Here is a 23,356-nt window from a genome sequence, read left to right as displayed (position 1 = left end):
CTATATATTTATACGATATTGCTCTAATATAGGCTGATCTTAATATTTATATGCTTATAAATTTCTAATTAACCTATACCATATCATTTTTTATTAATAATTGTTACTATATTTTAATTACTTTAATTTTATTATTTTCTCGTTTATCTAGTTCAGAAAAACTCTGGTTGATAAAAAGGAAATTCCAAAATATAAAAAAGACAATGTTGTTGATTATTCTCGGCTTTATTTAAAAAATATTTTTATAATCAGTTACCTATTGATCTAGTTATCTAACATGCAAAATGAAAATGAGGCTCTCAAAACAGTTATGACCTAATAGTATTTCTACACCATTAGGGTATGTAGCATGAGTAAATGATGGTATATGAAGTACCAGAAGCTTCCGCAAGCTTTCCGTTCTCTCTACTCTGATATAACAATAATCAATGCTTATAATATTAAACAAACAATTATATCTTATTAATATATTAATATATTGTTATTATTTCATCATATAATTAAAAATATTAGGACCAAATATGATTTTAAGGCATCTTTGTCATGAATTATTAATTATTCTTTACAAGGGCTGGAGGACGTAATTTAAATGATAATATTTTAACTTCAGTATACTACAACACTTGTAGATATACTCCTTAGATCCTACTTATGTATGAATGTCTATTTTAATTTTACTGCGATTTTGTTTTTATTATGAATATTGTTGATAACACTGAGTCGATAAGATAAGCTGCCCCATTTAACACACAAAGGGATCCTAGAGCGAGGCCAACCTAGAACAAGAAAAAATGTTATTTTTTAATAAACTTCTATTTGTCTCATATATAAAAACTAAGTATAACGGGTGTCATAATATGTCGCAATATATGGCAAAATGTAGTCGTTTTGGAAAAAGTGCCTTGGAGTATGAATACGCATGGCCTAAAAACCACAACGAAGTGATTTGTTGCTAGTTAGGAGTCCAGAGCATCAGAGACAATGTGTTCTGGTTTGGCACGGATTTTGGACGGGATGCCCAATATCCTATTTGTATACTATATGTATGTTTCGACATCACTGTGTTATTTTTATAAGGTTTCTTTCAAACCAAAGTGTATGGGTTGTAAAAACCCGTACATAAATGAAGAAAATTCAAATAACTTTAGAAAACCGTATGCATAATAACTTTGAACATTTGGAGTGGAATGTATATGAGCCAACAAAACCAAGGATAACCTTATGTCATGTACTTTATGAGTCAATACAATACAACACAGTATCAGAACTTCCGACCTGAGGATGTAAACTATTGAGAAACGTCGTTTAGTTCTCGCCAATAACTATGGTTCCGACATACGACTGTGTAAGTTCAATGTATTAACAATTTACAATTAAAACATAAAGACATGAATTTGACAGTAATAAAGAAAATCACAAATCTACATATATCATTAATATATAATAAATATTTCAACATTTTGCTCTAACCTAATGGCGATTAATTTTAAGCGATTGATTATATTTTTACAACCACCAATACATCTCGACAACCATTAGTGATGGTAGGTTAAGCTGGAAACATCGCGTTAGACAAAAAATATAGTACTGGTTAGTTATTAGGGATTCATTTATCAGTCAATTTTACGAAGACAAACAATATCATTCCAGATGAGCAATTCGGGTTCCGCGCCAAACCCTCAGCCGTTCATCAGGCCCATCGGCTAGCTGCAGAAATCAACTGTGCTTTTAACCGACGTGAAAGACATGGAGCGGTCTTCTTGGACATAACCAAAGCCTTTGACAAGGTTTGGCACGAAACCTGATGATCTAACAGCTCTTATTAAATCATTTCTGTCAGGACGATCGTTCCAGGTGAAGGTTAAAGATATTCTCTCTAGCGCGAAAACCACCGACGCAGGAGTTCCACAAGGCTCCCCCATGGCATCCGTTCTATTTAATATTTGTCTTTCAGATATCCCTAGGGGACCACAAGTTGAGGCAGCTTTTTACGCAGACGACACTGCTAACTTTGCTTCTTCAAGAGTAGCACCGCACATCCGAAACAGACTCCAAAAGCAACTCGATGAGACCGTCCAGTGGTTACATTTTTGGAGGTTACAAGTCAACCCACAGAAAACCCAGGCCATCTTCTTCCACAAGAAGCGTTTTGCACCGAGCATTTCGCGTCTTAAAATCGAGAACGCCGAAATCCCAAGGTCAGAAGAAGCCACTTATCTGGGTCTTGTCTTCGATCGCAAATTTAGGTGGAATTCCCATATTCAAAGGTCGCTCCATAAAGGTATAATGGAGCTAATTTGCTGTTCCCGCTTATCAACCAGGCCAGCAGGCCGTAAAATCTCTCCTGTACAAGATGCTGGTTCGATTAGTCGTTCTATACGGCTTCAGTGTCTATCTAAAATAGGTCTCACCTACCCAGGTGGAACGTCTTCAAGTCTTCCAAAACAAAATTCTCAGGAGAATAATCAATACCCCCTGGTTCGTCAGGAACAATCAAATTCATAAAGAAACAGATGTCCCCCAAGTTCACGATTTTATATCCGAGGTTTGCTTGAGATATTTCTCCACACTTCGTCTCTTGGACAATAGATGTATTACCGAGCTGGCCGATATTTTAGGCCCGTAACTCATTCGGCTCTTTGTGGCTTTATTCTATCACAGCCGACACTTCCCCGTTGTGATTATGTTGTGATACTCATGTACCGTAAGTTGCGTGGTGTGATAACGACGCCACGTCCTTGCCTGGCCCTTGTGCCTCTTAACAGTGTTGCCGGTTACGGGAACCCTTCTTACTAAGAGTAAGAAGTATCAGTTAGGGTCATTGGATCAGCTGATAGGGTGGGGTTTAATGGGTAGTGTACAGGCAGGGTTTTCCCGACCAGGTATCCATAACAGGATTCCCCTTCCCGGTTCCAGGCAAAAAAATATATATATCAGTCAGTAATAAGACCTATTTGGACTTGTGAGGTGCAAACATGAGGTTTGCACTCATCAAACCGACTACCTAAACAAAGTTTTTCGATTAATTATCAATGCTAATAGTTACGTAACCAACGCAGAATTGTGATCAAATTCACCTTAACATTACATTCACAAATATAAACATGAATGTTAATAAATTATAGAAATATGGAACAACTACTGGACAAAACATAGGAAATAAGAAAATTGAAACGAACCATATGAACCATAATAACCTTTAGTCAATTCAAAATAACATTGACACTGTCTGAGTGTCAATATATGTCTATCTAAAGTTGTAAATTCGTTTTACAGTCAGACAATATTATCCTTGTCACTTTATTCTATTTAAAAAGAGATAGAATGCTGTTAGAGAAGTTCGTACATGTAACGGAATGAGCCTGCAAAAGTGGTCCGTTTGCCAAACTTCTGAAAATTCTTCAAAATATTATTATTACGGATTATAAACCGGCAAACGTTGATTTAATAAATTTGAAATCACCCCTGTTTTTATTGAAAATATTTTTTGTGCCTTGCAACTATACTTTATATTAGTACGGACAAGGTCACTAAAATACCACAAAAAATAAAAAACAATATAACCTTAAATTCGCCAAAAAGAAACCGTGTTTATGCAAAACAGGTGACGAATCAAGATCAATCTTGGTGTTTCAGAGATCACATCAACGAAATGTTTAAAACAGTAAGTAGTTTTTTCAATCGAAACATAATTTAATACAATTATTTTAGAGAAAATTGTTAGTCTGGAAAGTATCCAAAAAGATCCAAAAGATATACAGCTATTTCAGAGATGTAGAACATCCGTTCATACATTGTTGGATAATCTAGGATTTAAGTGGTGAGATAACCCACGAAGGGGTTTAATGGAGCTTCCAGAGATTCCATTAAAAGCATATAATTTTTAAAAACCTATAACAAAATCAAGGAAGAATTATATCAATTTATATATTTAAAAGAGCCATGAATATTTTAGAATGGTACATTGGGTTGCTCATGGCGAGATTATAATAAATATAGTATAAAGACAACAAAGGTTCATGGAAAAAGGTAAAAGTTGGAATAAATATCGATAAGGTTTTTTAATCATAAGATGTAGTAGATCAGATTACTGAATGTTATGGCCACAGAGTATTATGTCTCCCCCCTTATCACTGCATTTTTAATCCAATTGAGTTGATATAGGGTATTGCAAAGAATTATTACAATAGATGTTCAAACCAGAACTGTCCGGATTTATGGAAAGAGGCATTGTCGAAAATAACACCTTCGATTTGTATGATCTCGATCAGACACATTGAAGTAGAAATTAACAAGTTGTAGAATCTTGAGCAAGTTTTTAATAGATTGGAAATAAACAGCTTGGTTATTAACTTGACTAGTATTTCTGAAAGTAACTGTGATTGAATAAAACTTTATGAATGTTGGTTTATGATTCAATGCTGACAATTACCAAGACAGAGTGATGAAAGAGGAAACCACTAAAGCTCAGTACAATTAATATACTTTAACTGTAGGGAATTGTATTATAGAGTGTTATTGTTCAGAAGATACATGAACATTTGGTTAAAATGTACAAGGAGAGAAATAATACTAACTGTTTTGCAGATATGGCAAATGCATTAAGGAGGATGCAATGATTAAATGTAGTTTTATCACAAAAGATGTATACAGATAGTAACAGGAGACACTAAAGAGAAATGTAGTAATATCATAATCACTTTACAAGGATACATTGCATCGAAAGAAACAAGAACTAAGTGTAAAACATAAATATACTCTCTAATGAAAGTAAAATACATTAGTCAGATATACAATTGTTAATTAAGTGGATTAGGTCTTCGGGGGATACCACTACATACAAAAACGCATCTAGAACCCTACCGACAAGGTGTGGAAAAAATCTGAATGTATATATAATAAAACAACTCTAACCTATACATTATTCTGACTGTAAAATTAATTGTAGTTTTAACTTCTTCGATAATAAATGCATTTGATGTAATGTTATGTCTATAATGTTAAAGTAAATTATATTTAATAGAATATTTGTTCAATTATTTTATTTATATTAAAATTTTGTTATATTTCAGAGCCTAAATGTACTAAAACTCAGAGTAACTGCGGCAACATTGCAACGTTTCCCGTGTCACTGCTATTTTGAATTGACTATATATGAAATTGTATAATAAATTAGGGTAACTCTTAATTTTAGCTTAAGTAGTGTAATTTAATTTTGGTGATACATATTCATTTATACGCCAATCATCTTGCTTGTAAATTGGCGCAAGTAAAACAAAGTAATAAAAATATATTAAATTGTTACATAATTACAATTGGCATTTTTTTACAATCTCTTGAATTAACAGTGAAAATAGCCTATTGTAAAACTGCCAGTAGTTGTAACAACCACTGATGAACTTTTTGCAGTTTTATTAACATTACACTATCATATATATACTCGCAAAGAAAATATTCTATAAAATAACCGATAATACTATAAAATATTTAATTTTAGTTACCTGTCTTTCAGAGTTAACATAGGTGTACTTGTGTTCATCCAAATATCCATGCCAATAGTGAAGTGCCGTAGCTCCCACAGCTATCCACAAAAATATTCCAACAATGTTCATTAGTATATCCGTAAAAGTGCTATATAAACAAAAAGAAACAAATTAGAAATACAAATTAAACAATGGAATCAGCATTTAAAAAGACGTTTTAAGTGGCATATACAAGGTGTCTCAAAAGAAAACTTATAATTGGCGAATTTTTACACAGTTTGAGAATGTATCTCTTAAGAATAATCCATTTTCCATTTTGACCTTTAAAACAGTAAAAACTAATGGAAAGTTAATTTAGGCGAGCTTTAACAAGGTTTCTTATACTTACATTTCGAATTCGTTGTACGTGTTCGTGTTCATTAAGGGTATTCTAATATTCTAGTCCAGAAATTTGAAAACATTGTTTTATTTTCATATTTTCAAAAATTTTTTGTTTTAATGAAGTTTATAAGATTTTTCAAAATTTAAATTATTTTTGGAGATACACCCAAAACTTGTGGGGAAATATTCGTTTCTTTTAAAAATTTGTGGCCAATATATTTTTTCGGAAGTACCGACAGTTGTAGATGATAGTATCGAGCTTTCTGTATAGGGAGTGTATCGATATTTTGTTTTGAGATTGAACTTTGCTTGGTTTTGTATCGATATTTTGTGTTCGCCGAGAGAGCAGCATTCAAAATCTTTAGTTTAAGAAAATATGAAAAAAAAATTGATTTGAAAGTTTCTTTACTACAATACACCGTTAAGATTAAAATCAGCTTCATCTGAACCCAAGATATTGGTAAACAATGAAAACCGTTTGCTGACGTCTAGTAGATTTAACTATTATAATAATATACTATTGCAGGAATGCAGCTTTAAGTCTGATAATAATTTAAGAATTTCCACGCTTCTGACTGGAAAGGTGCGTATATTCAAAAACAAACTAATTAACAATCCTTACGTTTAATATAGTTGCAACATCATTTAAGGGACAATGACTTGCCAATCTTGTCAGTGATTTACCGTTTTTATAAGGGTTTACAAGTACAGCCTGTGGAGACCTTCCGCAACCCCTTCTCGATGTCCGAATACTCAAAAGCCAGGCCACCCATTACGAGTGACATAATTCCCATACCCCCGGATTCCTTGCGTTTAGACATTTATAAATTTTCTTCTGAGACATCTTGTAGGTATACTTTACGTTTTATGGTCTCCGGCAGCGAAGCATAGTGCTACCAGTGATACGAATGTATAGATGAGGTATCCCACGAATACACCCGAAGCAAATATCTCTGCGTCCGCATTTTTTCGCTCGGCTAAATTCCACGTTCCTCCGACACCAAGAAAGGTGCCGTCCGATCCGGTTCGATACAGATATATAATAATTATATTTAATGTCTAAAAATAGCGTAGATTAATTCGACAGTCCTAACTCATTTTCAGATTCTAGACGACACTTGCGAGAAATCATCATTTTACTAAATAATATCAGAATAGTTTCATACTATACAAAAAATATGAGTACCATGAACACCACGTAACCAATATATAGTCTATATATAGTCAAAGTTTTTCTAGTAATGTGTCATGGATATTTGTGACGTCGAAACATTACAATGTTGCCGCATTAACTCTGAGTTTTAGTCCAATTTGGCTTTGACATACAAACAAACTCTAATATAAATAAAATAATTGGAGAAAAATTTTATCAAATATAATCTATTTTAACATTATAGTATATCTAAAGACTACAGTTAATTATACAGCTACACTAATTTATAGATAAGAATTAAGACCTCTTATCACTATTACTTTCAAGAATTTGACATACATCTGACAGCTGGTCGGCGTCTGGTTGTCAGATCAACGCTAAATTATTCAAAATATTAGTTATAATTAGTACAGGTTATAAACCGGCAAAAATTATTTTAGTTGTTTGAAAATGCCGAGAACAATAGAATAGATATTCAGGATCACAAATTGATTGCGGCTTAAATATGTTATTTCGAAAAGGAACGAGACAATGGAGGCCCCACTTTGCCGGTAAATTCCGTTAGAGAGTTAACTATAAGTCCCTACAATTTTATTGAAAATATTTTTAGCGGGTTGCTGCCGCGCTAAATATTAGTGTGGGTACTGTGAATAACATCGCTTACAAAATGAAGAATAATACGTTAGATCCACCCAAGAAAACCCGTCTACATATAAAGTGGGTGACGAATCTTGATCATCTTGGCTCTATTCGAGACCAAATATACGAAATGTATAAGAACAGTAAGTACACAAACTACTTTATCGATATAAACATAATTTAGGAAGGATGTAAGACATCTTTTTTTTATACATTCTTACAGGGCATACGGTTGAACTGGTGTAAAGATAACCTTGGGAGAGTGTTAATGGAACTTCCAAACATTGCCTTGTCAGAATACAATTTTTAAAGGCATAAAATAAGACCAAGGAATTTGAATTTGTGTATCTTGATGAAACTTGAATATTTCAAAATGGTTTATTATGGCACTCTTGGCAAGACAGTAACAAAAAAAGTGTAAAGACAACAAAAATTGATGGAAAAAGGTAAACGTTACAATAGCATTCGATTAGGTTTTGTTGGTCATTATATTTATTATTAATTAATTACAGATATATTGCTAGTCGAGAAGGACTTCTTATTTCACCAAAAACTGTTTGGATATGTGAAAGGAAGCATTGTCAACCATAACACTTTTGATAAATGGTGGAATCGTGAACATGGTTTAGGCAAATTAGAAATTAACAGTTTAATGATTGAATTGGACAGTGAGTCGGAAAGTGAAAGTGACTGAAGGAAACTTTCAGGATATGTGATAATGATGTGCCATGCTGGAAATTAATCAGACAGAGTGATGAGAGTGGAAACAACTAAAGGTATGCAGATAATTAATTGAACATATTTATATAAATTGGTATTGTAGGGCGTGAAAGATTTGTGTACACAGATATGATAGTAATTGTTCAAAATTAAACAAGAGCATTAGGTTACCACGTAGGAGGAGAGAATGAATACTAACAGTTTTGTAGATATGGCGAATGCATTAGACAGAATTAATTGATGAATTTTATGAAGAATGGTGTACACAGATACACAGTACAGCAGAGGAAATAAAAATACAGTGATACCAAGATGACTTGACCAGTAAACACACCATTAAAGGAAACAAGAACTAAACGTAAAAAGTAAATATGCTCTCGAATGAAAGTAAAATATGTTTCTCAGATATACAATTGTTAATTAGGTGGATTAGGCCTCCAGGGGGATAACACTACATAAAAAAACGCGCCTAGAAACTCTACCTCATGGATGGTGTGGAAAAGAGTCCAATGTAAACAAAACAACTCTAACCTACAAACTATTATACGCCTTGTTTTGTGACTGTTGAGTGACGGTATTCACAATAATGACAGCATACTAAGGATGAGCAAAATCGATATTTTTTCCGCAGCCGAGAACATACACAAAACGTAGTGAACTATAATCGGCGAAAAGGGAGAGTGAACGAAATCCTCAAAATGGTTAAACCGTTATGGGAAGTTGTATCTCGAATATTACTGAAGAAAATGGGGGAAACAAAATATTTGAAATCACTGATCTAAAAGCAAATAGTTTTATATTGTATATATGTCAGCTGTACTTATTGTGTATATTATTTGGTCTAGCCATTATTCAAGTATGTTAAGTTATTTAATACTTGTTCCTGAAAATAATTTAAAACTCAGGTTCTTTGATAAACTGGAGGACTGGTTTGTGTGCTTCTACTGATCTACAAAAGCCGCTGCTACAAGTTTTATGATAGCTAATTGTTCTTACATGTAATGATGTACTTCATGTAGATAAACCTACTATAAATTAATGTCACAGATGACAACCATCGCAAAGTTCTCGATGATTTATTGCAAACCAAAACGAAATATTTGTGTCGAATTGTATCTGTAAAGTCATAGATAAAAGAAGTCGGAAGAATTCATGGTATTGTTTTACATTAGTGTTTAGTCGATCCTCGTAGCTAGTAAGCATAAAAACAAACCAAATTATTAGGAATTTGCATGTAATTTGATCAGTGATATATAGTGGTGAAGAGATAAAATAGCAGTTCCTTATTCTTATTCTTTATATAGAATTATTATACTTATTATAGAATTCTTATTCTATAGAATCTTTCCGCGATCAAAAAAAAAAAACAAAATTGTCGACTTACAGTTTAGAATAGTTTCAACAGTATGACTCCATTGTTTGTCAGGCAAAAAAGAAGATTTTTATGTTCCGTATTTTGACATGCAGTCAAAATGGCTCTACTACAACAATTCAAGCACAAAAGTCAGTGGAGTTCAGTTTAGGATAGACTTCCACATCGATACCAACACAATATCCATGGCCTTAAAGTCTTGCTAAAATCGAATGGTATGAAAATGAAGTATTACTTCAAATCTCTACCGATGAAGATTCAATAAGTTGTACGACATATTGTTGCAAAAAATATTATCAACGGCAAAAAGTAATAGAAAACAAAGATTCTGGTTTGAAGAAAACACTGGTATAGTTCTAATGGAAAGCTGCCAGAGTGATTTCTGATCCTGATGGCCACTTGTTCAGATCGATGCAGCATGGCGTCACTTACACATGATTTCGAAATGCTTAAGAAGAAGATGGAAAACATTTTAGAAATTAATTGGATGGGGAAAGTTGTAAGCTTAATGATTGATATAAAAATTATAAAAACTTATCTCAAAAGTGCCTTTTTAATGTGAAAAAAAGAGACACAGAGTTCATCGAAACATCTAATATCTAATAAAATTTCGGTAAAGCGCATGTGCACATCCCAGCGTCTTTTTTGTATCTTATCTTAGTCTGGATAAACAATCTAGTTAAGATTATTATATGACTAATATAAAGAATATCTTTGTAACAGCATCAAAGGCAACGGCAATCCGAGATTTTTTGACAGTACGAAGTGATAACTACAAATCTTAGTACACCAATCAATAGGTTATTGATGACGCCCGCCGGCACCATCACCAGAATTTAGAAAAAGAAAAAAACAAAAAAGTTTAACAAAAAGGCGTATAATGGAGGAAGAACAGTGTGCGGTGAGAAGTTTATTACTGTTAAATATATGACTTGTCATGATACAAGAGCTAGTTTAGAAAGGAGGAAGAAAAGTTTGTAGAGGGCGCTGTGATTTATATCGAGTGGGTATAAATTACCAGGGATCAAAATAAAGTTTCTCTTTTGTTCCAAGGCCATAAGTGGTGTATTAATTCCGTCCCGTCCCGAATCATAAGTGATTCGTAAAAGAGTCGACAATAAAAAAAGAGAGAAAAAATAAATTATAGAGTATAATGATCATTTACAAGCCATCATATGTACCGCTATCACACGGTGTAATGCAAAAACAAGAACGAATAAAGATACACAAGTAAATTACCTCCAGGCAGAATGGATCTCAAAAAAAAATAATAAAATCAGAAAAGTTATAATTCTTATATATGATTATATTTGAAAACTTGAAAATAGTTGTATTTATAGATCTCTACTTCAAACACTTGATTACAGATGGCGCATGATATTCAGATTCGAAGTAAATGGTAAATATTATTAGAGGGCTAAATGTCGAGAATAACATGAAGAACAATAAATTACTATTAAAAAAATGTCCTAAAGCATATTTATACTGGGATAAGATAAATAATACTGTATCGCAAGGTGGCGCCTAGAATGTGTTGAAAAAATAAATCCTTTAGAGGAAACTTACGAGCTTTAGCATTTTTAAAACCACAGTACCCACGGTTTCCACGCTCGTCATTTTGGGTTCACTTTGCTTTAAACAAATTACAATAATTCTAATAAAACTTCGCACTCTAAAAATGATTAACACTCGCTTCACTAAGGCACCTTGCGTAGCTGTACGGGTGTGATAATGCGATAAGTCGAGATAAGATAAAATACTTTGTTTTCCCTCTTTATCACTTATTTAGTCATATATGTTTTATGGCAGCTACATAGTTATCAGCCTAACTTAGACTTTAGATTACATTTTTTTTATTGGGCAATAGATATCTATTAAATGTACAAATAACTATACGTTGATCGAAAACAAAACGCCATATGTGAGTTATGTTATAAGCTGTACATCTGTCAGGAATTAACAACTTTGTATCGGAATATTATTATTCGAAGTGTAAAACGAGTAAGCGTACTCTGCCACAAACTTTTATTTCACTGGTTTTAACTAGAAATCTTAACTTAGATCTTAACTAGAAGCAAACCGACAAACATTTATTAGTCTTTTTTCTTAACTACTTAAGACAGGGACACTGTTGTTTCTCGCACATCCACTGTTCTCAAGCGTTGTACCGAGCTTTGAATTCTGTGACTAATCCTCAGTCTCTATCTTCCATCTATATACGCTTTGTTTTGCGACTATTAAAAGAAGCGATCAGTAAAATGTGTGATCTTTCAAACTCAAACGTCGGGAAACGTTTCATAAGCGACAGTATCCACAGTAATGACAGCATACAGAAAACTTATACCAAACTTAACCTATACCAAATTTTATTTATACACACACGAAAGCGACAAAAGATGTTATATAGTATATTCAAAGTTTTTTTAGTAATGCGTCATGGATATTTGTGACGTTAAAACATCATAACATAAACATCAACTGAACTAAAACTCAGAGTTGACGCGGCAACATTGTAATGTTTCAATGTCACAAATATCCACGATGCATTACTAAAAAAAAATTGAATAGACGATATGTAATTGTCCTCAGTTGTTTTCCAGATTTTAAGAATGTCGAATTTGTCACCGAAGACAAGAAACCTAGACCACATTATGAATGTAAACTAATAATGCATATTATTAGAGTATTTGTTTTACATAATTTATTTTATATAGAGAATTTTAATCAAATATAGGGCGGGGCAAAAATCCCGCTACCATTTTGATTGCGCGCCATCTTGATTATCATCTGACATTTAGCTCAGTTTTGCTTTAACTATTGTGTTGTGTAGAAAATTTTATTATGGATAAATATACGCCACAAGAACGAACAGAAATTGTGATAATATTTTTTGAAAATAACCGTTCCATTATTGCCACTCAGCGGAAATTGCATTAATAGTGACGGGATTTTTGCCCCACCCTATATATGAGAATGCAATATACAAACGTATATTTTTGGCTCAAATATTTTTAGAAGAAATGAGTATTAACTCTGTTGCAGATGATTCAACAACTGTCTTAGGTTCTGCATTGAGTTCTTTGAAAAAATACACAGTTAGTTCCATTAGTAATTTAAAAGTAAAAAAACAAGACATATTTGACAATATTGAACCACCAAATATTCGCAAAATTCAAAGAAAAATATTAACTAAATGAAAATAAAACTTTTCAAATATTAAGTCTCATATCTAAAAATACAATTACAAATATCAAATATCGGGTTTCTTGAACATCAAATAGTTCGATAAGGTATACTTCGCCAGGCCTGTGGTAACTGATACATGTTTTGCTAAACAGTGCGATTTTATCAAGTTTTTACAGCCTGGTGGTATTTTAGAGAGAAAATTCAAGCATTTCGAACAATACTTAGATATCGATAATGTATGGGCCTAAAAGTTATCACTAAAGCCAAACAATGTACAAGAAACCAAACAGTGTTTAAATTAGTTTAAGAATACATAGAAGAATTGAATATGGTAAACAATGTCTAAACACAGATTTTTTTACAATACCTGATGATATGATGATTTTATTTATCCAAATATTACAAGTTAAATTGGTATAATATAGAAACATTTTTTCGTTCCATAGAATTGCTAAAGCAAATTAAACGTCCATAACAAAATATCTATAATTTTTATTTTGTAGATACCACCAACTATGTAAAATTAACATTACTGTAGTACTGTCAATTATATCTGTAACTGTATCTTAAAATTTGCATAGTAAAACGTTTCAGTAGCCTTGCAATTGATAAAATTTTGATGTGTCTATAATGCTCTCGCACATTTCCCAACTGGTGATTATACTATTATTAGATAGATATACGTTAGACTTATTGGTATTTTTAGAATAAAATAAATTATATTATATTTTAATATATATATATATATATATATATATATATATATATATATATATATATATAATTAATATGATAAATTTTAAGTATTACTAATTAACTTATTTGTCACAAATAAAATGACATCACTAAATAAATACTTAAGTCCCTATAATCTCTCGGAAAGTTACGGTATTACAAAAATATTTCAGTTTGCCGTACTACTTTTATTTACTTGCTTTTACTATCCCCAATGGATAAGAATCGGATCTCTGTTATTGACTAATCTTCCGAAAGTGTCGTTATGCAACCTACAAATAAACCAAACGGATGAATCAATCCTTTTAAATTATCTGATGAAAGACAAATTTTAGATTGCATTCATTAAATCCTTAAATTAATAGTTATCTATAGATCATAAACTGAGTACCGATATAATATTGATCAATATAAAGTTTCTAATAAAATTATCTATCACCAAAATATTTGTAAAAGTTATAGTTTCGTGTGACAGTATAACTACGTTTTAATTCATATTGATATTGGCAAAGCATATGAGTGACTAATGTGTGGGAATTTATGATGATAATTACCTTTCTAGGTAATCAGAATCAAGAATCGGGAAAACAATTCGCAACTGATAATGACTCATAGCTCAACAATTATTCAAACTTCATTAGGATTAGTATTCCAAGAAGGCGCAAATTAATGAATAGATAAAACAACACCATACGAAATACAATATATATAATTCATTAAGGACTGTTCTCCCAAATCTTTTCCCCCGTTTAACCTGCATTTCCAATAAACATACCTATCTCATAAAATAACTAATGCATGTCACGAATATATTTCTTCTCATCCATTCCCCTTTCCAAATTCAGATCCCGCCAAGTCATCCTTAACCAAATTGTCCTAGAATATTGTAAATTCGTCCATTCTTATTTGCTGTAGCTTCCCACTTAAAATGCAACTTCTTGACAACATCGAGAACCGAACGTAACTTCTCTCACTTTCTATCAGACTTGTTCACATCCGAAAAACCTTTCATTTTTTGAAATCTTTAATCTACAATATGATATCTATTCACGAATGTTACTATCCAAATTCACCTATTATCCTTTCTGTATCTTGTACAAATATATACATTATATATCTCCATATATAGATGTATATATTATTCATATACAGTATAAAATTTCTACAATAAATTATGAATAATTCAGTAAGCAATATAGTATATTATAAATATATATTCAAATATATATTTATATTTTTTGAACATTTTGTCATGTTTCACAAACCGATTATCTTGGAAAATATTAAAAGCTGCTAGTAAATTAATCTCTCGAATTTTAACGTTTCCAATAAATATTTTCAAAATTAATTTCTAGAATATATTAAAACACAAAAATCAATCTCGAACAAACTTCGAATCATAAAAAATGGAATCATAATGCACGCCAGTTTTCGACTCACGTCAGTTGACTATAGTGAGTCTACAGTACATATACTTGTTAATGTAATCACATTCGTATACCAAAAAAAAATGAAGAGGGAGATAAACAAGAAAAGTTTTATTTTATGCCCAATTAATTAAATAATTTTAACAAATAATTTTTAATGATCAGCCACTTAAAAGATCTTAACAATACGATACTCATATATACATATACTATATTTACCTTTTATTCTCGCTACTGGCAAAGCACATGCTTATCAAAGATACTATGGTATAGACCATGTATCCAACAAAGACTCCGGAAGCAATGATCTCCACGTCTGAATTTTTATCCTCATATAAGTTCCATGTTCCTCCGACTCCAAGGAAACCGCCCTGCCATCCCACTCTGTACAGTATGATAATGATGAAGTTTAAAACCTATGAAAAAATTGTGCTAAGAAATACGTGAAATACTTTAAAAACATTTGATCGTTAGTAAATTAAAATTATAATTAATTTAAATTTGTTTTAGAGTGAATAAATCCAATGGACTACGGAACCATTTCCACCCAATAATTTCTTGTTATTTTATAACCAAAACTGAGTTGTCTTAATGAAAAATTATCTTTTTATAAACCAGATATTTTCTCATGAATTTTTATATTTCTAATCCTCAACATGCTCAAGAAATTAAAAGAACACATGCGTTGCTTTATAATTTTCTTCATATAACGTTTGTAACCATAACCATCTTTAGAATTTTCATTTGCGTACTACTTGTGTTGTTGGCCGTAGTTCTATCAGTGACTAAAGTCGTGAAGGTCATCCAAATCAGTTGTTATTCCAGACAAATTTGATGCTGTGTGCGAAGTAATATTGCAAGATCGTCAGGTGACTTACCGTGAAACTGAGTCATCATTGGTTATTCGTATGACGATCATCAGTAAGATATTCCATAAATATTTAGTTGTAAAAATGATTCGTTTATGTTGGATTCCGCATGAGTTTAAAACAAGCACAAAAAGATGAACGTGTGAATTGGTGCAAATAAGTGGTCAAGAAATATATTCGTAGTGCATCAAAAACTGCGTATAACAACTACACAGGTGACAAATCTTGGAAATATTCGTATGAATCTCTAAAACAATAATCAACTGTACCAAAACGAGTTAAATCTGATAAAAATGAGTCGTGTGCGAAGCACTTTCAAGCAAATCATAGTTTGTTTCTTCGAAATAACTGGATATATGGCAACCCTGTGATCATCATAACATACAACGGTGAATTCTAAATAGATCTATTTGACCAGTCAAAAGGTCGAATTGATCGTTTGTACTCCGTATAACCCTGACTTGCCACCAAATGGCTTTTTTGGTTTCGCCAGATTGGTTCAAGTGCAAAAGTGTATTGATAACGATCATTCTTGCGCACAAAATACAAATATTAACCTTCATAATATAAGATTTGTAAGATAGATAATATGTAATAATAAGATAATATGTAAGATCCTATATACGGTTTATTTTACCAATATGTGGGTAAATCAAATTGAATCAAATTTCCTTTTCATCCCAACCAACGTGTTGATATTAGTAAACACTGAAAAGAACTATAACGTGTTAGATCCAAACACGAATATCTGTTCTGGCTGACAGTTGGTATATACTTAAGATAAAGTTATGGTCAGATAAAAATAAGTTAGAAACGCCAAATCTTGCAATTTCCTATAGAAGTTGTAAAGGCACACTTTTCTTTCTCTCACTCGAGTGAAAACACCAATAGTCCTAGAGTGAAACGTGAGAAATGAAAGGTGATGTACAAGTTTAATTAAAAACACCAAACTACTCGTTTGGTATTGTCTTCTTTCCTATGAAAAGTCTTAATCCAAAAGCAGTTTTCGATCAGATCTATGTCTCGCTTAGATAGTTACGATCATATATAAAATCGTAGGTTAATCTATATATAATACTATAGACTATAGAGAGAATCATTTGTGTACGTGACCTGGTAGAATTGTTTCATGTTAGAATTGCTGTGATACGACACGCGAAGGCTTTTGCGTTATTGCTTTTAATTTCTGTTATGTAGTTACTTTCCGTTTTTTATTAAAACGTTTTCTGTCTTGGACACTATTTTCTGTACACATAATGTAAATATATAACGATTAACATTTATCTATGTCTATGTGATTAAATTATAATCACTATTAAATGATTCTAATATATTCTCGATCTAAAAAATGTTGTGCATCTAGATATACATTTCGCAAGGAGATATCACTTTCCTTGGAAGAATCCGGACCTATTTCAAAAAGGGATCAATCAAGCTAAAAATCCCAAATTTTTAGATTAAGCATTAAACAAATTGATGAACGTTGATTGTAAATTTACAGTAACTCCTCTTTTACAAAGATAAATATTCACCCAACATTGCTTTACATGTTGATAACATAAATATGCAACAAAAGCTAATTAATTTTTCGATTTATTGGAAAAAAATCGAGGACGTCAACTTGAATTTTGATCAGCGATTTAAACATATTGTGAATGCTGTCAGACAACAACCTGGGTATTAAATTACTTTGCTTTTTGTGACTATGGAACAGCAGAGACTGAGCATATCACCAGACCAAAAAGAGTTGGCCGCCAAGGGTGTTTAATTCTGGTGAAAAGAACGCCCTCCAAGAAACATGTGTTTCCAGGTTTCTCAGAAGAGAATGTGAAGGGAGGTATTTTTTGGGACAAAAGTTCATCCCGACCATGGTGCATCCTTAAAGGGAAGACTGAACTACTTTTAAGGATGTCTAAGTATAAACACACCATCGAAAGAATGCTAAAAACTTTTTTTTGCTTGCTAAAATCAGAGTTTTAGATTTAAAAGTTTTAGTCTAAAAGTACATTTTTTCATTCCAATCTCGACTGCATTCCATTAAAACTTACGAGACGGGATGAAGGGTAGAGATATAGAAAAAAGGAAAATGGAACCTCTCAATATCAGACTATTGTTGGGCACTTCACAAACGAAAATTTACAAAGACGAGCTACAATGGGAAAATATTAGGTTTTAGTATGTGCTAATGAACGTATATTAGATAAAAAAATATGTATCTATAATAGTTTCTAAATAATATAATATTTTTCAAGTATATTCCCTTTTATTTTAATGCAATTTCTCACTTAACATAGTTATCCAAATTATCAAGAAACGTGTTCAGATTCAGTGGAATTAAAAAAAAAACGCTTTAAAAACAAGGATTGAGTCCAAAAACCTAAACAACTCTCAAAATATTTTTGAAAATTTATAAGCTGTGATATTAGCAAGCAGTTTGTCATCTCTCAGAAAGGAATCTTTTGAAATTAAGCAAATCAAATTGTGATCATTTAAATTAAGTAATTTGTACAATCTGTCTTTCAATTAGTATATTTATAAAATTTCTAGATTGTTTATTAAATAAAATATTATTAAACAATGGTAGTTTATTTCGATAATAGACGATGACGAAAAAACTCACATAAAATACTTTTCGCCAAAATACATGCACCGTATCTACTACTTTAATCTCTTATTTTGGTTATTATCTTATCTCTATTATTAACAACTTTGATCGAATCTTGAGAAATGAAGAATGAAATAAAAGACGAACAATTTACATTTTTGTGTCAAACAACTTCAATAATCAATACAATTGTAGCGACCTTGAGGCATGTTGAATTTTACATCGTGGAATAACGGTCTACAAAATCCCCAGAAATAAAATACCAGATGTTGAACACGGGCGGGGGGCCAGCAGCGCCAACTAGAACCCGATAACGAATAGCTGACAACCCCGAGACGTGTATCTCGGATGTTATTGAAGAGTATTTAAAATCATTCAGTAACCGACCATCGTTTTGTTTAGACGTGCCACCATCGACTGCCCAAGCCTCGTCACCAGGAAACACCGCTGCCATCCGCTTTATCTATTTTGTATTTTCTATATTTTTTTATCTTGCCAATAAATAACGGTCACATAATGTAAACACCACTGTTTCATTTTGTTTTGCCTCCATTCAACGAGCCATATAAGAAACCCTGCAGTGGTGACCTGGTCGTAATAGCTTTCGCAAAATTGGATTTGGCCTCGTGAATGGAGGATACGTGCAACATGCTGTATTTTACGCGGCCGTTATATTTCTTGTTTCAATATTTTCAATATTTTTAATACCATTCTTCTTTGATTTTACCTTTGTTTGTTCAGAATCACATTTGAAAGAATTGAAGAGAACATTTGTTCCTCATTAAATTTTATTTTAGTGCTGGAACAATGAACCTTAAATTTCAATTCATAATTTCCATTTCATAATTTTAAATTTTTTATCCAAATTTTATTTCTTTCACAATCTTTTGAACTCTTAGAGATTTTGCCATCACTATTTAATCATTAGCGTCTCGACTAAACATTTCTTTCGGCACTATGTTTAAATTATAATGTCTTCCCTCGCTCGCCGTCTCCGTCATATTGGCAGACATTTTGATTGAAAGGCTTTGGGCAGCCTCGGTCGGATACCGTCGTTATTTGTTTTTCCTGAATTACCGTAACGTATGCGACTACGGTTAGTCACAGAGCAGCTCCAGAAGCTAGGTACCGTTTGCAGTCACCGTAGACTCGTCATGTCTTCACCGAGATACCAGAATTGCCAACGTTTCGTCGTCGAAGAAAATAAACTACCAAGTCGTTGAAGAATCGATCCTCCCACAGCGTCGATTACGGGAGCCCTGTCCGAAAAATAGTTTGTTTTCAACGTCGTCGATGGACCACATTCAAGTGCCAAAGCGACGATGAAGCAACGGTATCTGTAAGACCGAAAGATATCAAGCCGTACCAGATCGCAACCGTACCAACCACAACCGTTTTATTTATTTTGTATTTGATTTTTTTTCATATATTTTTGTATTTTTATTTGTTTAAAATAATTGTATGTAAAATTCTGACAGGGGAGTGTTGTAGCGACTTTGAGGCATGTCGAATTTTACGTAATGGAACAACGGTCTACAAAATACCCAGAAATATAATCCCAGATGTTGATAACGAATAGCTGGCAACCCCGAGACGTTTATCAGGGATGTTATTGAAGGGTATTTCCAATCATTCAGTAACCGACCATCGTTTGGTTTAGACGTGCCACCATCGACTGCCCAAGCCTCGTCACCAGGTAACACCGCTGCACATCCGTTTTATCTATTTTGTATTTTCTATGTTTTTTTATCTTGCCAATAAATAACGGTCACATAATGTAAGCACCACTGTTTAATTTCGTTTTACCTCCATTCACCGAGCCATATAAGAAACCCTACACAATCAATCAGAGTTCATTGTTGTAAACTGCAAGAGCTCTCCAAGACAAAAGTTAAATGGGTCAAATTTTGTAAATTACAAATAAATCCGTAGAAAACACAGATGATAAATGCATCGTAAATATAATTCCACTCACTGAAACTATTTTATTGGTTGACAAAATTCCCAGGATAAGTTAAACATTTAAGATAGTTAGATTAGATCCAGTGAGGTATTAGAAACGATTATGGTGTTAAGGATTAGATCAACAAACTTTAAACTTCAATAAACTTTACAATGGTTATAATGTATATTGTCAGATTCAGTTTGACATATTCAAATTTGGCGCTCTTTCGTAACCAATGAAAATATTGTATTTGATAATAAACGCAGTAATCTCTAAAAACACCTATAATAACACTGTCTCATTTGACAAGATGAACTAAATAACATGTGGATTGCATTATCTGTCCTAAATAAAAATTATTGAATCATAAGAGGTTAGGATTAAATGAACTGTTAATAAGCTACTCAATAAGAATGTTTATATTAACATACGTACTCATTAAACTATTTTTCGAAATATATTTCTCAACACACCCAAACTAGTTTATTTACTACAAAAGGAAACGGATCTAACCTATCTCTACTACTCACCAATTTGGCTATTTTCACTATAATCGATGCGACAGTAGTCAAAACCATATCGCGGTTATTTTATGTAAATTTGTTCACAAAATGAAAAGGGCAGAAGGTGCCTAAAACTGCGTTAATCAAGAGAACTTGCTTCAACCATCAGTAGAATATTAACTGATATCACAAGCTAAGATAAGATAAAAATATTTGTCATAACGAGATAACACATATTTATCATCGGAATTTATATCAGATTTTATTTCGAACCTATGCCACAAAGCAAGTTTATTGTGTAATAAAGGGCAGAAAACCCTAATGTTTTCATTTATAAAAATAAGAAACTTTATATATTAGATTATATATTACTTGCACGTAAATACATCAGCAACATTTAATAATGAAAAAGCGAAGTATCAATATAAACAACTTTAAAGAACCTAACCTAACTATTAAATTTAATGGTTTTGAGATTTCTATACATAAAATAATATAGTTTATTCAAAGCTTTTTTAGTAAGGCGTCATGGATATTGCGTACGTCGGAACATTGCAATGTTGCCGCATCAATTCTGAGTTTTAGCTCAGTTTGGCTTTGACATACAAGAAAATTCTAATCTAAAAAAAATAATTGAACAAAAATGTTATCACATATAATTTATTTTAACAGTATAGTACAGCTAATATATATATATATATATATATTATCGAAGGTCTTAAAACTACAATTAAGAACACATATATAATAGTTTGTAGATTAGATTTGTTTTGTTTACATTGAACTCAACTCTTTTCCACACCATCAGTGACGTAGAGTTTCTAGGCGCGTTTTTTTATGTAGTGGCATCCCCCTGCAGGTCTAATCCACCTAATTTAATCTAACCACAATTGTATATCTGAGAAACGTATGTTACTTTCATTCGAGAGCATATTTACCTTTTTATGTTTAGTTCTTGTTTTCTTCGACGGTGTGTTTACTTGTCAAGTCAACTTGGTATCACTGTATATTTTATTTCTTCTGCTACTATCTGTATACACCATTCTTCATAAAATTAATCACTTCATTCTGTTTAATGTATTTACCATATCTACAAAATAGTTAGTATTCATTCTCTCCTCATACGTTCTAACCTAATACTCATATTTAATTTTGAACAATTACATTCATATCTGTGCACACAAATCTTGCACGCCTTACAATACCATTGTCCGCAGTTATATTCAATTAATTATGTGCATACCTTTAGTTGTTTCCACTATCATCACTCTGTCTCAGGAATTTCCAGCATTGCACAGCATTATCACCTATCCAGAATGTTTCCTTCAGCCACGTTCACCCTCCAACTCACTGTCCAATTCAATCACTAAATTGTTAATTTCTAATCTATCTAAAAGATGTTCACGATTCCACCATTTATCAATTACTTCCTCAGTATGTCTTACCGAGTTTATCCAAACTGAAGGTGTTATGGTAGATAATGCTTCCTTCCACATATTCAAACAGTTTTTGATGGAATATCCTTCTCAACGAACAATATATCTTCAATTAATTATTAATAAATATAATTATTAAGAAAACCTAATCGAATGCTATTGTAACTTTTACCTTTTTCCATCAATTTTTGTTGTCTTTACACTGTCTTGCCAGGAGTGTCACAATGAACCATTTTCAAATATTCAAGTTCCATCAAGATACAGAAATTCAAATATATTCTCTTCCTTGGTCTTATTTTGTGCCTTTAAAAATTGAATTAATTTTAAGGCAATGTCTGGAAGTTCCATTAAACCTCTCTGAAGGTTATCTTTACACCATTTAAACCCCATGCCCTGTAAGAGTGTATGAAAGGATGTCTCACATCCCTCAAAAAGCTGCAGGTCCCTATTAATTTTATGTATACTTTCCAAACAGACAATTTTCTCTAAAAAAATTTTATTAAATTATGTTTATATAGATAAAATAGTTTGTACAGTCACTGTTCTTATTCATCTCGTATATTTGGTCTCGAATAGAGCAAATATCAAGATGGTCAAGATTCGTCACCCACTTTGTATGTAGACGGGTTTTCTGGTGTTTCTAACGTATTGTTCTTCATTTTGTAAGCGATTTTATTCACAGTACCCACACTAATATTTAGCGTGGCAGGAACAAGTTTTTTGTATATCAAAATATAGTTTATTTTATATCAAAATATTAACTAATATTTTGAATAATTTAGCGTACATCTGACAGCCGGACGGCGAGCAGTCGTCAGACGTATGCAAAATTCTTGAATGCAATAGTGATAAGAGATTTTAACTCTTATCTTATTGTTCTGACTGTATAATTAACTGTAGTT

The 23,356-nt window shown here is 32.2% G+C and overlaps 1 protein-coding gene and 1 long non-coding RNA gene across 3 annotated transcripts; both read right to left on the bottom strand.

Moving 5' to 3' along the window:
* Positions 1-206: 206 nt before the first annotated feature.
* Positions 207-21,204, bottom strand: Ssk (smooth septate junction protein snakeskin). 2 transcript variants are annotated; one of them, XM_076417625.1, is made up of 4 exons: positions 21,046-21,204; positions 15,316-15,512; positions 5,502-5,631; positions 207-776 (listed from the first exon to the last, which is right to left on the bottom strand). In XM_076417625.1, the coding sequence occupies exons 1-4, from the start codon at positions 21,091-21,093 to the stop codon at positions 675-677; spliced, it is 477 nt and encodes a 158-aa protein (XP_076273740.1). In that variant the 5' UTR covers positions 21,094-21,204; the 3' UTR covers positions 207-674. The 2 variants fall into 2 exon arrangements, with proteins under 2 accessions (XP_076273740.1, XP_076273729.1); XM_076417614.1 differs by lacking the exons at positions 15,316-15,512; positions 21,046-21,204 and adding exons at positions 6,727-6,923; positions 11,315-11,471.
* Positions 21,205-21,846: 642 nt separating this feature from the next.
* LOC143194120 (uncharacterized) lies at positions 21,847-22,375 on the bottom strand. Its single transcript, XR_013005191.1, has 3 exons — positions 22,262-22,375; positions 21,957-22,108; positions 21,847-21,898 (listed from the first exon to the last, which is right to left on the bottom strand). It is a non-coding gene; the product is annotated as an uncharacterized LOC143194120 (long non-coding RNA).
* Between the last annotated feature and the right edge of the window lie 981 nt (positions 22,376-23,356).

The sequence above is a fragment of the Rhynchophorus ferrugineus genome, unplaced genomic scaffold (genome assembly GCF_030347505.1).
Source record: "Rhynchophorus ferrugineus isolate W39M unplaced genomic scaffold, kcgeb_rfMv2 rfM1, whole genome shotgun sequence".
NCBI lineage: Eukaryota > Metazoa > Arthropoda > Insecta > Coleoptera > Curculionidae > Rhynchophorus > Rhynchophorus ferrugineus.
Note: the sequence above shows the minus strand (reverse complement) of the source record. Positions and strands in the feature narration are given on the sequence as shown.